Below are 12,628 nucleotides of genomic sequence, written 5' to 3' on the forward strand. Positions count from 1 at the left end.
CTTTATTCTGAATTTTAGATGTAATGTGATGTCAAACGTTCCATCGTGTTTTGAGTCTTGGCTAATTAGTGTAGACCATGTCGGTAATACTTGGGTTCATTATTACTTCAAGACACAATCAAGTCAATGGTAGTTTGACTAGTATATTTATTGACGGTAATAATATAAGAAAAACCTGAAATAAAGTCATTATAATTAATAAACATTTACAAATCCTTACTGACTTTACTTTTAAATTACAAATATAATAAGAAATAGATAAGTGATAAATATATTTACCAGGCACACTATATAAATCAGCTACTGTAGATAGATATGACGATCCCGTCAAGGGTGTAGCGCCGAGTGTGCGTGAATATTGTTATCCGCGGGAAAGTTAGTAAAAAGTTATTAATAGAAAGAAACTAGTCAAACCGGAAATGGTCAAATACATCACCAAACAAACATAAACACTCACACTTGGAAATTCACACATGACAACACAAACGTAAACACACATAATAGAAATAATTAAAACATTGAAACTGAAACATTTAATTACTTACACTGGTTACATAAGGAAAGATAACTCTTGAAAGTGGACTTTTTATACCAAATATTTTTTAAATTGGATTTTTCATTTCGTTTAAAATTCAATTTGACACATGTAAGTCATTGAAATACATTCCTTGTCTCTTCAGAACACATTTTTTAAATGTTTTATGCATAGATTAAAAAGATAATGACATTAATTGTTTTCTAGGAGAAAATTATTTTTTTTTAATAAAATTTTTATTAGGTATTATGAGGTATTTTCACTGTGTGTACTTGTCTTAAGAAGATGCCCATCATTTGACAGTGAAAGTTCTGAAATTCTGTGAATAATAAACCTGAAATAAAACATTTAACTAAAATAAACAAAAACTAAAAAATTCTATAAAAAATATTTATGATATCAATACCCCCATCTGGATATTTGACATCGACATTATAAGTGGTGCTGTATTGAAATCTAAAATAAACTGTGGATGTAATTAGCCACCTTAAAGCAAAATATGCACCGGATACCTTTTTAAAAAATTACTTTCAGACTTTAGACAATGAGAATTATTTTTAAAAGAATTGTTTTTCTGGTCATAAATAATTCCTTTTATCATATAAGGTTTATGTAATGAACATTATTTTCAGTCATTGATTATTTTGATATTTATCTGGTTATTAGTTTGTCCAAGCTTGAAATAATATTTTGATTGCGGAATCCATAATTGATTATTGATCTCATTGCTGTAGACAAACATTGGGAGTAAACTCAGATTATGGAAGACCATCATTCTGACGATCGATCGATTTTTTTGCTTACTTATACAAAATGCAAATTCTATAAATCAGAGAAGCACATAAAGTACACGCATTTTTTAAGTTCACCCAAAAAAAAAATTTGTTAATTAACTTTCACATTATCCAAGAATAGGAATTAATCTCTCACTTGTCTTAACTTTTCTGAAAAGAAGATGGGGGATAAGGCGGACGAAGTGACTATAATGCGACAAACATGAAGACTCAAGTGAAAAATTAAATATCAATTACATTGTATATCCAAATTTTCTTTGATATTCACCTAACATTAAAGTATACTTAATGTAAACTCCCTATAATTTACAAAAATCTTACAAAGACTGAAATTATTTGCCTTTTTAAAAAAACACACACACTAAAAAGAACAAAAAAGATCAATTTCTAAGACCTTTAACAAAATTTTTCAGTATGAATGGGGCTTCACTCCTTTTTTTTTTTTTAAGATAATCATATCTTACAAGTTTGCAATAAAATACATGTATGCATGTTTTGGTTTACTAAAACGTGTAGCAAGACCCACTATACCTTAAAAGTACACTTTTATGACAAAACAATGGCAAACCCTTTTACTATTTATTCGTGAAATAAAAATTTTCTCTCAATAAGAGAGATATCTCTCTAGCATAGAGAGATATCTCTTTAGCTTATAGAGATATCTTTATACCTTAGAGAGATATCTCTTTAAAGAAAAGAGATATCTCTTTTTGTAAGAGAAATATCTCTTTTACTTAGAAAGATATCTTTATAAGCTAGAAAGATATATCTTTAAGCAAGAGAGATATCTCATAAAGTTAGAGAAATATCTCTTTAACAAGGTTGAAAGAGATAAATATCTTTCTTAGTTAGAGAGATATCTCTTTAGATTTTCAAAAAGAGATATCTTTATAAGCTAAAGAGATATCTCTTTTCCAGTTATGCTTAAAATAGAATAATTAATTCTCCACTTTAAAACAAAAGAGAAACAGGAAGTAAAGTCTCTGGAATAGTGTCGATGTTATAAGAAAAAAGACTGAGCAAACAATTACCCAGAATAATATATGTACTGTGTAGGCAAAAACGCTATAAATCCCTTACTTGAAACAACAAATAACAAGAAAACGTTGATGTAACCATCAATTGTCGCCCGGGAAATAAATAAAGTAAACAGTGGAAATGAGTCTTGATCATCAAACCGCTTCGATATGTATGAAAAAGACATGCGTGTAGATGATGGAGACGATAGTCCAGAATAGTTTGAAAACTTATAGTCGGATGAAAATCGAACAAAAACGATACCCTTTTAAACTTTATCAATTCCTCAAGTAAATGTTGGCTGCATAAAATATAAATTGAAACCAGACACATGCATCACCTATTTTCAAAAATGTATAATATTAATTTAAGAATGTTTAACCTTTAATTCTGAATAACTTCTCCCACCTCAATCCCCAAATACCAACACTTAAACTTACATGTATAGAGCAGCCCGGTCCTCCGGGCTGCAATAATGGCAGCTTCGTTGATAAAAATGCTAAAAGTTTAATACTCAGGAAAACGAAAGTAAACATACTATAATCTTAAATGTAAAGGACCGAATTTTCTCAGCTCATGAAATAGTCAACTATTTCTAATTTGAAATCAAGACAAAACTGATTTACTTGTGATGTTTGGTAAAGCTATAGTGCAAAATATCATGAACATGTCGAATTTAAAAATACTTTAATGTTCTTCCGTCAGTAAAAAGATGACTTCCGGTAAAGGGAGAAGTCATTTTAAATGGAATTCAAATAAAAATTATGAAGAGAGAAAACAAATATCTCTTTTTGCTTGAGAGATATCTCTTTTAGACACTTTTGAAAGATATATCTTTCACTTTAAGATATCTCTTAAGATAAACTAAGAGAGATATCTCTTTTACTTTCAGAGATATCTCTTTAACTTGGAAAGATATCTCCAAAAGTAAAATAGATATCTCTCTAGGTGAAAGAAATATCTCTTTAACCTTGAGAGATCTCTATTTTCACGAAAGAGATATCTCTCAAGGAGAAAGAGATATCTTTTGAAGTGGAAGAGATATCTCTCTAATAAAAAGAGATATCTCTCTCAGTATAAGAGATATCTCTCTAAGTTTAAGAGATATCTCTTTCACATAGAGATATCTCTTAAAAATGAGAGATATCTCTTTAAGTTGAGAGATAGCTCTATTTTTTAAGAGATATCTCTCTAAAATGAGAAATATCTCTATAATTTTAAGGAAGCTCTAAACACTAACAGAAACTGTTTTTTGGACTCAGAAAAACATACATAATATAAAGTTGAGAGATAGCCTCAGAAAAAATGTTCAAAGACAATGGACTATTTGTAAGAGAATCATCTCTCTGGAAAAAATGAAAATAATTAATTAAATAATACTCTTGGTCTTATATATGCCAAAAATATTTTAATCTTTTATAAATTATGTAATTAACAGTAAATAGCTATTTCTTTAATTTTACATCTAAGGGCAGATCACTCTAACTGCATAAAACTACCCAATAAATATAGCTTTTTAGTGTGCAGTGTTTAGAGCGTCCTTAAGATAAATTTTATTTACCGAATAAATAGCAAAAGGGCTTGCCATACAAAACATTCGCATCTTTCCGAAAAATACTGCAAGTCCATTAAGTCAAGGGTCATATTGATATACATACTCCACTAATGAAACTCTTTCAAATGACACCAAGGTCGATGACCTTGTGACCTTGACTGTGACCTCTATGCTAAAAATAGCTTTTTCGTACCTTCGCCATAACTTTTGAACCATGAGAGGTAGAGACTTCATATTTGGTATGCATATTCCACTAATCAAGTTCTTTCAAATGACACCAAGGTCAATGATCTTGTGACCTTAACTGTGACCAATATGCTAAAAATAGCTTTTTCAGAACTTTTTTGCCGCCGGGCGCATAGTTTTTCAGAAACACATCTTGTTTTCCTTAAAAACTGATTCGATTTTTAAAATAAGAAAATGCATTAAGTATTCTTATGTTTTATAATGCCTATAATAGTTTATCTGAGGAAATGACATAGTCAATATACACATAACTCAATAATGCCGAACATTCCCTCTCTCTCTCTCTCTCTCAGAAATTGATTTCAAATGACTCCTCCCATGCACCGAGAATATCCTCCGCGGAAGTGAATGTCCTGCATGCTAACATCTTTGTGAATTTGGCACAATTTTCAAGGGTTACTTTTTTGGAGTGAACTAAAATGACGTCACTTAACATTGCAACAAGCCCCATGAACACGTCATCCACGCGAACCATTTTCACAGAATCAAAATTTGACACAAGCGTTTTGGCAACGTTCATGCTGACAAGATAGGCACCACCTGCAATATAGGGCGGAAGAAACGGAAGAGGGTACTCCTCCTTCGGAATGTATCGGACGTGGTCAGGGTTACTACTAGATGTTTGTTCCTTTCGGATTAATTTTCCAACGTATAGAGACTCCGGGTCATCCTCTTTCTCCAGAAATGTCATCACGTTTTTATAATTTATTTTAAAATTTTCTTCTTGGAGAAGGAGAAACTGAGAATTTTGGCAATACTTGAGAGCCCAATTAAACCCCATGATAGTTTTGTACGTGGTAATATTCCCGTTATCTGTAAAATTTCCCTGAATCATATCGTTGTGTAGTTTACTTTCCTCTTTTATAAGCTCGCTCATAGAGGAAGATGGAGATTGTCCTAGAAGGAAAACTATCTTAAAATTGTTATCTATGTCTTTCTGTTGTTTTATATTCCATCGGAACCATTTTCGTATGTGAAAACTTTCCGCTGATGACTTCACAATAATTAATGTACGAGAGAAATTGTTTTCCGTCCTAAACCCATCACAAACACTAAGAGGGGAAAGGATGTAATGAAGTCTTGGATGGGTTTTATTAAATTGTGTGAAATTATAATATTTTGTTATGTCCTCTTCTGTCAATGGTGTTTCATCCACTTGTACTGGACGAGGCTTTGATTTGGTTTTGTAGTAACTGATGAGATAGAAAACAGAAAAAGTCATGAGAAGCAAAAACGAAATGAAAACATTTCCGGCCCCCGGTCCATCTCCACTTGATTTCCTGATGTTGAGTTTACGGCGATACTTTCCACTTCTGCATCAAAAAAAGAAAAGTTTATGGTGAATTCCAATTTGTCATTTTTACCTCACCTGAGCCGAAGGCTTAAATGAGCTTTTCTGATCACATTTTGTCCGTCGTCCGTCCGTCAGTCCGTCTAGCTGTCTGTCTGTCTGTCTGTCCGTCTGTAAACATTTTACATTTTCGACTTCTCAAGAACCACTGGGTCAATTTTGACCAAACTTGGTACAAAGCATCCTTGGGTAAAGGGAAATTTGAATTGTTAAAATGAAGGGCCAAGTCCCCTCACAAGGGGAGATAATCAAGAAAAGACAAAAATAGGGTGGGATCATTAAAACATCTTCTTCTCAAGAACCACTGGTTCAGAAAAGCTAAAAACTTATGTGGAAACATCCTGGGGTAGTGTAGATTCTAAATTGTTCAAATCATGACCCCCGGGGGTAGGGCGGGGCCACAATGGGGAATCAAAGTTTTACATAGAAATATATTGGAAAAATCTTCTCAAGCTGGGCCAGAAAAGCTGAAACTTATGTGGAAGCATCCTGAGATAGTGTAGATTTTAAATTGTTAAAATCATGACTCCCCGGGGTAGGGCGGGGCCACAATGGGGATTCAAGTTTTACATAGAAATATAAAGGAAAAATCTTTAAAAATCTTCGTCTCAAGAACCACTGGGCCAGAAAAGCTGAAACTCATGTGGAAGCATCCTGGGGTAGGGTAGATTTCAAATTGTCTAAATTATTATCAGTGGGGTAGGGTGGGGTCACAATATGTATTACAAGGGGGAAATTTGGTAAAGAACAGAATGGTCAAAGCTTCTCAGGTGATTGATGTGGCCCATGGGCCTCTTGTTGATTTATTGTTTTCAATAATATTTGCAATATTTTATATTTTATTTATTTCATGAATAATTCATAACTTAAAGTTATGCCTGCTTCAGGTTGTATTCTTCTCATTTTTTTTTCTAAAGACACAACTAAATTGTCAGATAATACGGATACATTATCTGGTTTTTCTGATCTGAGACAATTTTTGAGTTTTACTTATCAATGGATGTTCCTCTAACAGAAAATAAAGTGGAGGCATTTTTTAATGAAAAATATAAAAGGACATCTGAGCAAGTTAAAAAACACAATACTCCTTCTACGTGAATTTTAATTTTGTTCAAATCATGGACTTCAGGCTAGTGCAAGGAACACGACGGAACATGTTCACCATCTTTTACTTGTCAAGTTTTTTTCAGTTTTCGGTGTGTTTTGTCTTAATAGAGAGCTCGAGACAGTTTTGTTACATAATACATACTAGAAAAAGTCTCGGGGGGGGGGGGGGGCTTTCTAGAGCAGTAGGAACCCTTTACTCATTTTCATGCAAGCATTTTCTTCAACCGAGGATTCTTTTAAAAACTTTCATATCTTACACTGTCCCAAACTTCAATTAAATGAAAATGAAAATACGATTTCTTCTCATGGTTGTATTTAATTTAATTCATTCTATCGACATCTATGCCATGCATTTAGATAATTTTGGTATTTAAAGCCACTCGATAAATTAAAAATTTACAACGTAACAGAAGATCAGTTGAATACGCAGACTTGATCTTAAACAATACATCAAACGATCTTATCTGAAAAACTTGTTAAAAATATCAAGAGAATTCATTCAAAGTTCAGAGGTGCGATAAAATTAGTTTAAATAATCTATATCAGGTAGGTTAATCTACAAATACAAACTAATTAATAGCCATTCTCTGTAACTACTTAAACTTCGTTGCCATGCATGGTCACCGATTTTGATGAAACTTCACCCATGGTTAGTAATTGACACCAGAAACAAATATCAAACAAAATTTCGTTGCTAAGTGTCTCGGTTGCTATGGCAACAGCCGGAAAAAATTGAAAAATCGAAATTTTCAACCACTTTAAATCTTGACTGTGGCTTAATAAAACCTAGAAAAGGCAAACAAACCATTCTCACAAAAACATGACACCTTGATGTCACTTATACTGTAAAGAAACTGTTTAGAATATATCTCTAAGTAAGTGGTAATCAAGGGTACATTTGGAATACATTTAAAATGCTGAAATATGCTGAAAAACACTCCATATTCACTAATGGTAGGTGTTACATGCTCAAACTCAATCAACGACTTAAGAAAAATAATGAAAATGTTTGACCTTCAGTAGGCCTATATAAGTATAAGCAATATTATTCAATAAATAACTTTTATGGTTGCCATGGGAACACAGTGTAACCATGCAAAACCAGTAACTAAGATTGGGTTAATGCTACTGTCTTGAGGAAAAACATAAAAATTCAAGACTTGCAAATATGCATCCTTAGGACCTTGCAACACCAAAACCATAAGAAAAATTGGGTATAATTGCTACTTTGCAGTGTTACCATGGAAACAAAGTACCAGTGCTTAAAAGTGAAATTTTTTCGCTGCATTAAGAATTAAATTGCCATATAATCAAGAAACAAATTAAAGGACTCAGCTTGAATAGTACTTATCTGTTAGAACTGAAGTTGAATATCATATATTGATAAAATTTGATGAAGAAAACAACATTGTTGCTATGGTTACCAAGAAGGGAAAATGTTCGATTTTGTGAACTTTATATCAATATTAAACCCTGTGTGCCAATTTCTTTCATCCACTTAGAGATTGGATGATAGTCAAAATTAAAAGTCAGGTTAGCTGTTAATAAATATCAATCATAAAAGTTTTGGGAATCTACATTTAAGGGTACGTATCCAAGGAAAGAAAATATTTTTCAGGTTTTTTACCCATATATTTTCTGCTTATTTCCATAGCAACGCTCTATTTAAAGAATCTAATCTGAATTTTTTAAAATGGGAAAACTAGGAGCACACCAACATCTTTGAAAATTGATCATTAGTTATGAGGAAATGTGCTTTTTTAAAAGATAGGATCAGATTTAAACATACAGAGTGCTACTTTGAAGGCTCTCTGTGGTAAAAAAAAAACCTTGGCAACCATTGCCATCCAAAATGAAATATCATATTTTGTTCTTGGTATATATTTCAAGGCTCTTTTTTCCATTATTTGGTCACATTTCATCCTATAATTGCTTTTTACTTTTACGTGTATGACTTTATAAAATTCAATGATTTTTTTTTTACTTTTGAATACTTTGTTACCATAGTAACGTATATAATAGCTGATTTACCAAACATGTTTATCATGCATTTGAGACATCTGACCTTCAACTTTTGGAAACAGTCATTGCCAATTGTTTGCTTTGCCGCAAATGTTAACTATGGGGCTCTAAATATGTTAAAAAATGCCATTTTTCGAACTTTAAGACATGTTGCCATGGTAACTATAAAACATAGCAACCAATTTTTGCCTGATTTCAGTTTAGGGTATCAATAACTTTTATCATAGAGAGTTTAGAGAAATTCTGAGACTATGCGTGCCACAGCTCCTATATAAAAATTCAAGTCATTACAGAGAATGGCTCTTAAATTCCATGTACTTTGGTGCACAGTAATACTTCAGATTATCTATATTCTTCAGTCCTATTAAGAATTTTAATATTAAGCATCCTATAAAGACGATCTACTGCACCCCATCATGTTGTATACTCCATTCCTATGATACCGGATATATTGAATAAAAGTGGGGATATATATGTACAAATGATAAAAATATTGTCGACTGATAAAACGTAATTGATATATCCAAATGACGAATTGACAGCCACAAAAGTTTTTTTTTAAAATAAAGTCTGCCTTATAATTTATCGGTTACAAAAGCAAGAGAATATAGCGATATTTCATAAAGCCTCTATTTAGGAAAAAAAGATCAATTTTGATATCATTTTATATGTTGAAAGATTCCAATTTTTAAATATTTTCTCTATATAGTACATGTACATATCACATCGTTTCAAAAATTTATTTAGTAAGACAATTTTATCTTCAATATTATTACTGTCATGTTAATTTTAGGATACGGATGAAGTTGGTTTCCGAATCCTGTTGAGAATGTCTCTCGGATCTCTTTATATAGTAATAATTAATGTACCTATGATTCACACATTGTATGTCAGGATGATTTATGCTAATGAAATATAAAGTTTAATTAAAGGTATCCCCTGTAATTGTTCATCAAATTTACTTCAGACAGTTTTTATCGAAACTCTTTGCTCAGCAAGACGAGAGGCGAAATTGCTCGATTTTTATCAAAATTAAAGACCATTTCTTTCTACAGATACTTTTTGGAAAATTATGCAATTTTCATTTTCATGTCAATTTGAAGAAATATGGCGACAACGAACAGTGATGAAGGATTGAAACAATAAAATCACAGTCATCGTAGGCCTTTAATAACATCAAAGGTGGGATCAGCTGCCATGAAGGAGTAAGTATCACCTGTTGACAAGTCCCATACATATATCCCATTAAAGATACCACAGTTTCGGAAACAGCTATTTCATAATTTAATTTTTTACCAGAAAAAGATTTTGATGGTAACCTAAAAACAAAACTTCATGATAAATGTGATTATCAATGGCATATGTTTACTAGTCAATTCGATATAAGAGCAATTCAAGCTCTGCATACAAACACAGAGGAAAGCTACTAGTATTGACAAATAAGTCTTGTTTAAAGTCGACATTTCGTTAATGGTATGGTAGACAGAATGACATCGGGCGGCAAATACAATAAATCATAAAGTCCAATGACGTCAACTGACTTTTTTATCATACTTATTAGGCCATTATTTTCACACTGATTTTACGTGATTACGAAATAAGGTAATTGTGAAACAGGTAATATCAGATAATTATTAGTTCTAGACATCTTTGAGTAGTTGAAAAAAAAAATGTGACCCAGTTTTGGACAGGATTCCATGAATTGGTTAATGTATCATATTTAGGGAGACATTGTTCGCCATTGGGGCAAATTTCAAACTAACGAGAAATGTGTGTTTTATTATAATCTCATATTAAAACTATTCTGGAAAAGACGACAAATTAGACCATGTTGAAGTAATTGAATACTTCCTTCGCATGTGTTCTTCCCATTTAAGTACGCACCAGTGATTTCTATTCGTCAAATCTTTGTTGTCTTTGAACATTTTTTTCTTCGGCCATGGTGGGTAACCTATTGATGTATATTGTATTTTTATGCGCCCGAATCGAGAGATCCGAGGCGTATATCGTTTTTGTCTTGTCTGTGTTTCGTCTTTTTGTTTATCTGTTTAGCTGTTTTTCTGTCTGTCTGTTGTCAACTTTAACCTTCGCCATAACTTTTGAACCATGAGAGATAGAGACTTCATATTTCTATGCATACTCCACTAATAAAGCTCTTTCAAATGACACCAAGGTCAATGACTTAGTGACCTTGACTATAACGTATATGCTTAAAACAGCTTTTTCAAACTTTCGCCATAACTTTTGAACCATATAGGAGATAGAAACTTCATATTTGGTATGCATAGTCCACTAATTAAGCTCTTTCAAATGACACCAAAGTCAATGACCTTGTGACCTTGACTGTGACCTATATGCTAAAAATAGCTTTCCGAACTCTGTTGCCGCCGGGCGCATAGTGTTTCACAAACACATTTTTTTTTATATATATCGGGTGGAAATATGACAAATTCCAGCAATTTTTTTGCTGAAATTTTAAAGATTGATTTGTTATCACAAATTCATTTAAAAATGTTAGAGCGAAGTATTTCCATTTCTAATTTTTCTCTCTATGATAACTCTTTGAAAGTTAGCGGAGTTAATTTTTTGATAATTTTACCGGAATGTAAATTAGGCAGGTCAATAGGTCAGGAGCTAAGGAGGCCTAATATGCATGCAAATCTTGTGCACATCTGTCTCTGCGTCTGATGCTAAGGAGGCCAAATATGCATGAAAATTTCGTGCGGCTGCCGTTGTGTTTGACGTCAGTGGGCGAGGACTATTGAAATTGGGATGGGAATCCTCGTGTAATTTAAATCTATGTCTGCATTTTTAAAGTCTAAATCTACAATTTTATTTCACAATGAAATGGAAATATAAGGAATCACTGTCTAGTTAGTATAGTATGACAGGGACATCAACAATAGTGGGAAACATGGGATGATAATTTATGCATAACGCCCGTAATACACAGTGATTCCTTAATTAAATTTGATTAAACGAAACAATTCGACAATTCTTTATATCAAAATAAAACATATTTTTCATACTCATATGTCCTAAATGGTATAAAAAATGAAGAATTCAAAAGAGTCACTGACTTCAACGTCAAAATAGAATATGCACGCTCACGGCTGGATATAGAGAAATCCATGCAGCTTTATGCCCCGTGTTCCTTTGCTCTTTCAATCTATTGCAATATGCAATTAACACTGGTTAAATAAAATTTGGAAATGTTTGCGGTAAATCAATATCTCTTTTCATTAAAGAAAGAAAATGAAAGTAAAAGTGGTTGTCACGGTACGTACAAATAAACATCGTAAACATGGATCCCCCCCCCCAATATAGTGATCAGTTCCGGGATTTCCCCATTGTTGCAGTGGTGTGTTTACATGTATTCACGTTTTTTACAATGTATAACGATCACAATCTATATATTCATTATAAGTCCATATTTATGCATTGTATTTCGTTAAAAACCTTAAATAATTAAGCTAGTTACAAAGAATACCTGCCTTCTAACCATGTTAAGTCAAATCCACGGTAGCACTGAATTCCAGGGGGATATTTGATGGACACCCGATAAATGCAGAAGTTAAACACAACAGCTAACCTAAAAAAAATCGATACGGTTCACCTAACAGGCCATTGAGCAATCCCTCTGAATTGATCGTATTTACCTTGTACAGCAATACGTTACACATTCATGGTGTCATATTTATGGCTAATGTCTTGTGTTCAAAACGCACACCCTCACACACACACACTTGAACAAAGAGGATAATTTTACTTGAGCGTTCGTTCACACCGCTGCAAAGTTGTAATTCAACTTCGAGACCATTGTTTTCTCTTGACCTGTTCAAAGGTTGTAGTCTAGAACCCAAAAAGAAATCAATGCTATAGCCTGTTTCTTTTATATGTCATCGGAAAAATGTACTCTCATATTAAATTAAGCATTCAATTTTTGTCAGAAAAAAAATTACTACAATTTCACTAAAAGTAATAAATAAACTAGAGGTACT

The 12,628-nt window shown here is 32.5% G+C and overlaps 1 protein-coding gene across 2 annotated transcripts; it reads right to left on the reverse strand.

Annotated features, from left to right (window-relative positions):
- Positions 1-3,984: 3,984 nt before the first annotated feature.
- On the reverse strand, positions 3,985-12,373 carry LOC134255781 (beta-1,3-galactosyltransferase brn-like). 2 transcript variants are annotated; one of them, XM_062738308.1, is made up of 2 exons: positions 12,287-12,373; positions 3,985-5,460 (listed from the first exon to the last, which is right to left on the reverse strand). In XM_062738308.1, exon 2 carries the CDS (start codon positions 5,367-5,369, stop codon positions 4,437-4,439), a length of 933 nt encoding a protein of 310 aa, XP_062594292.1. In that variant the 5' UTR covers positions 5,370-5,460; positions 12,287-12,373; the 3' UTR covers positions 3,985-4,436. The 2 variants fall into 2 exon arrangements, with proteins under 2 accessions (XP_062594292.1, XP_062594291.1); XM_062738307.1 differs by lacking the exon at positions 12,287-12,373 and adding an exon at positions 12,122-12,279 and having other exon boundaries at positions 4,000-5,460.
- Positions 12,374-12,628: the final 255 nt, after the last annotated feature.

This window comes from Saccostrea cucullata, unplaced genomic scaffold (genome assembly GCF_032062105.1).
Source record: "Saccostrea cucullata isolate Sc308-1 unplaced genomic scaffold, CSIRO_AGI_Scuc_v1 ctg5, whole genome shotgun sequence".
Classification (NCBI taxonomy): Eukaryota; Metazoa; Mollusca; class Bivalvia; order Ostreida; family Ostreidae; genus Saccostrea; species Saccostrea cuccullata.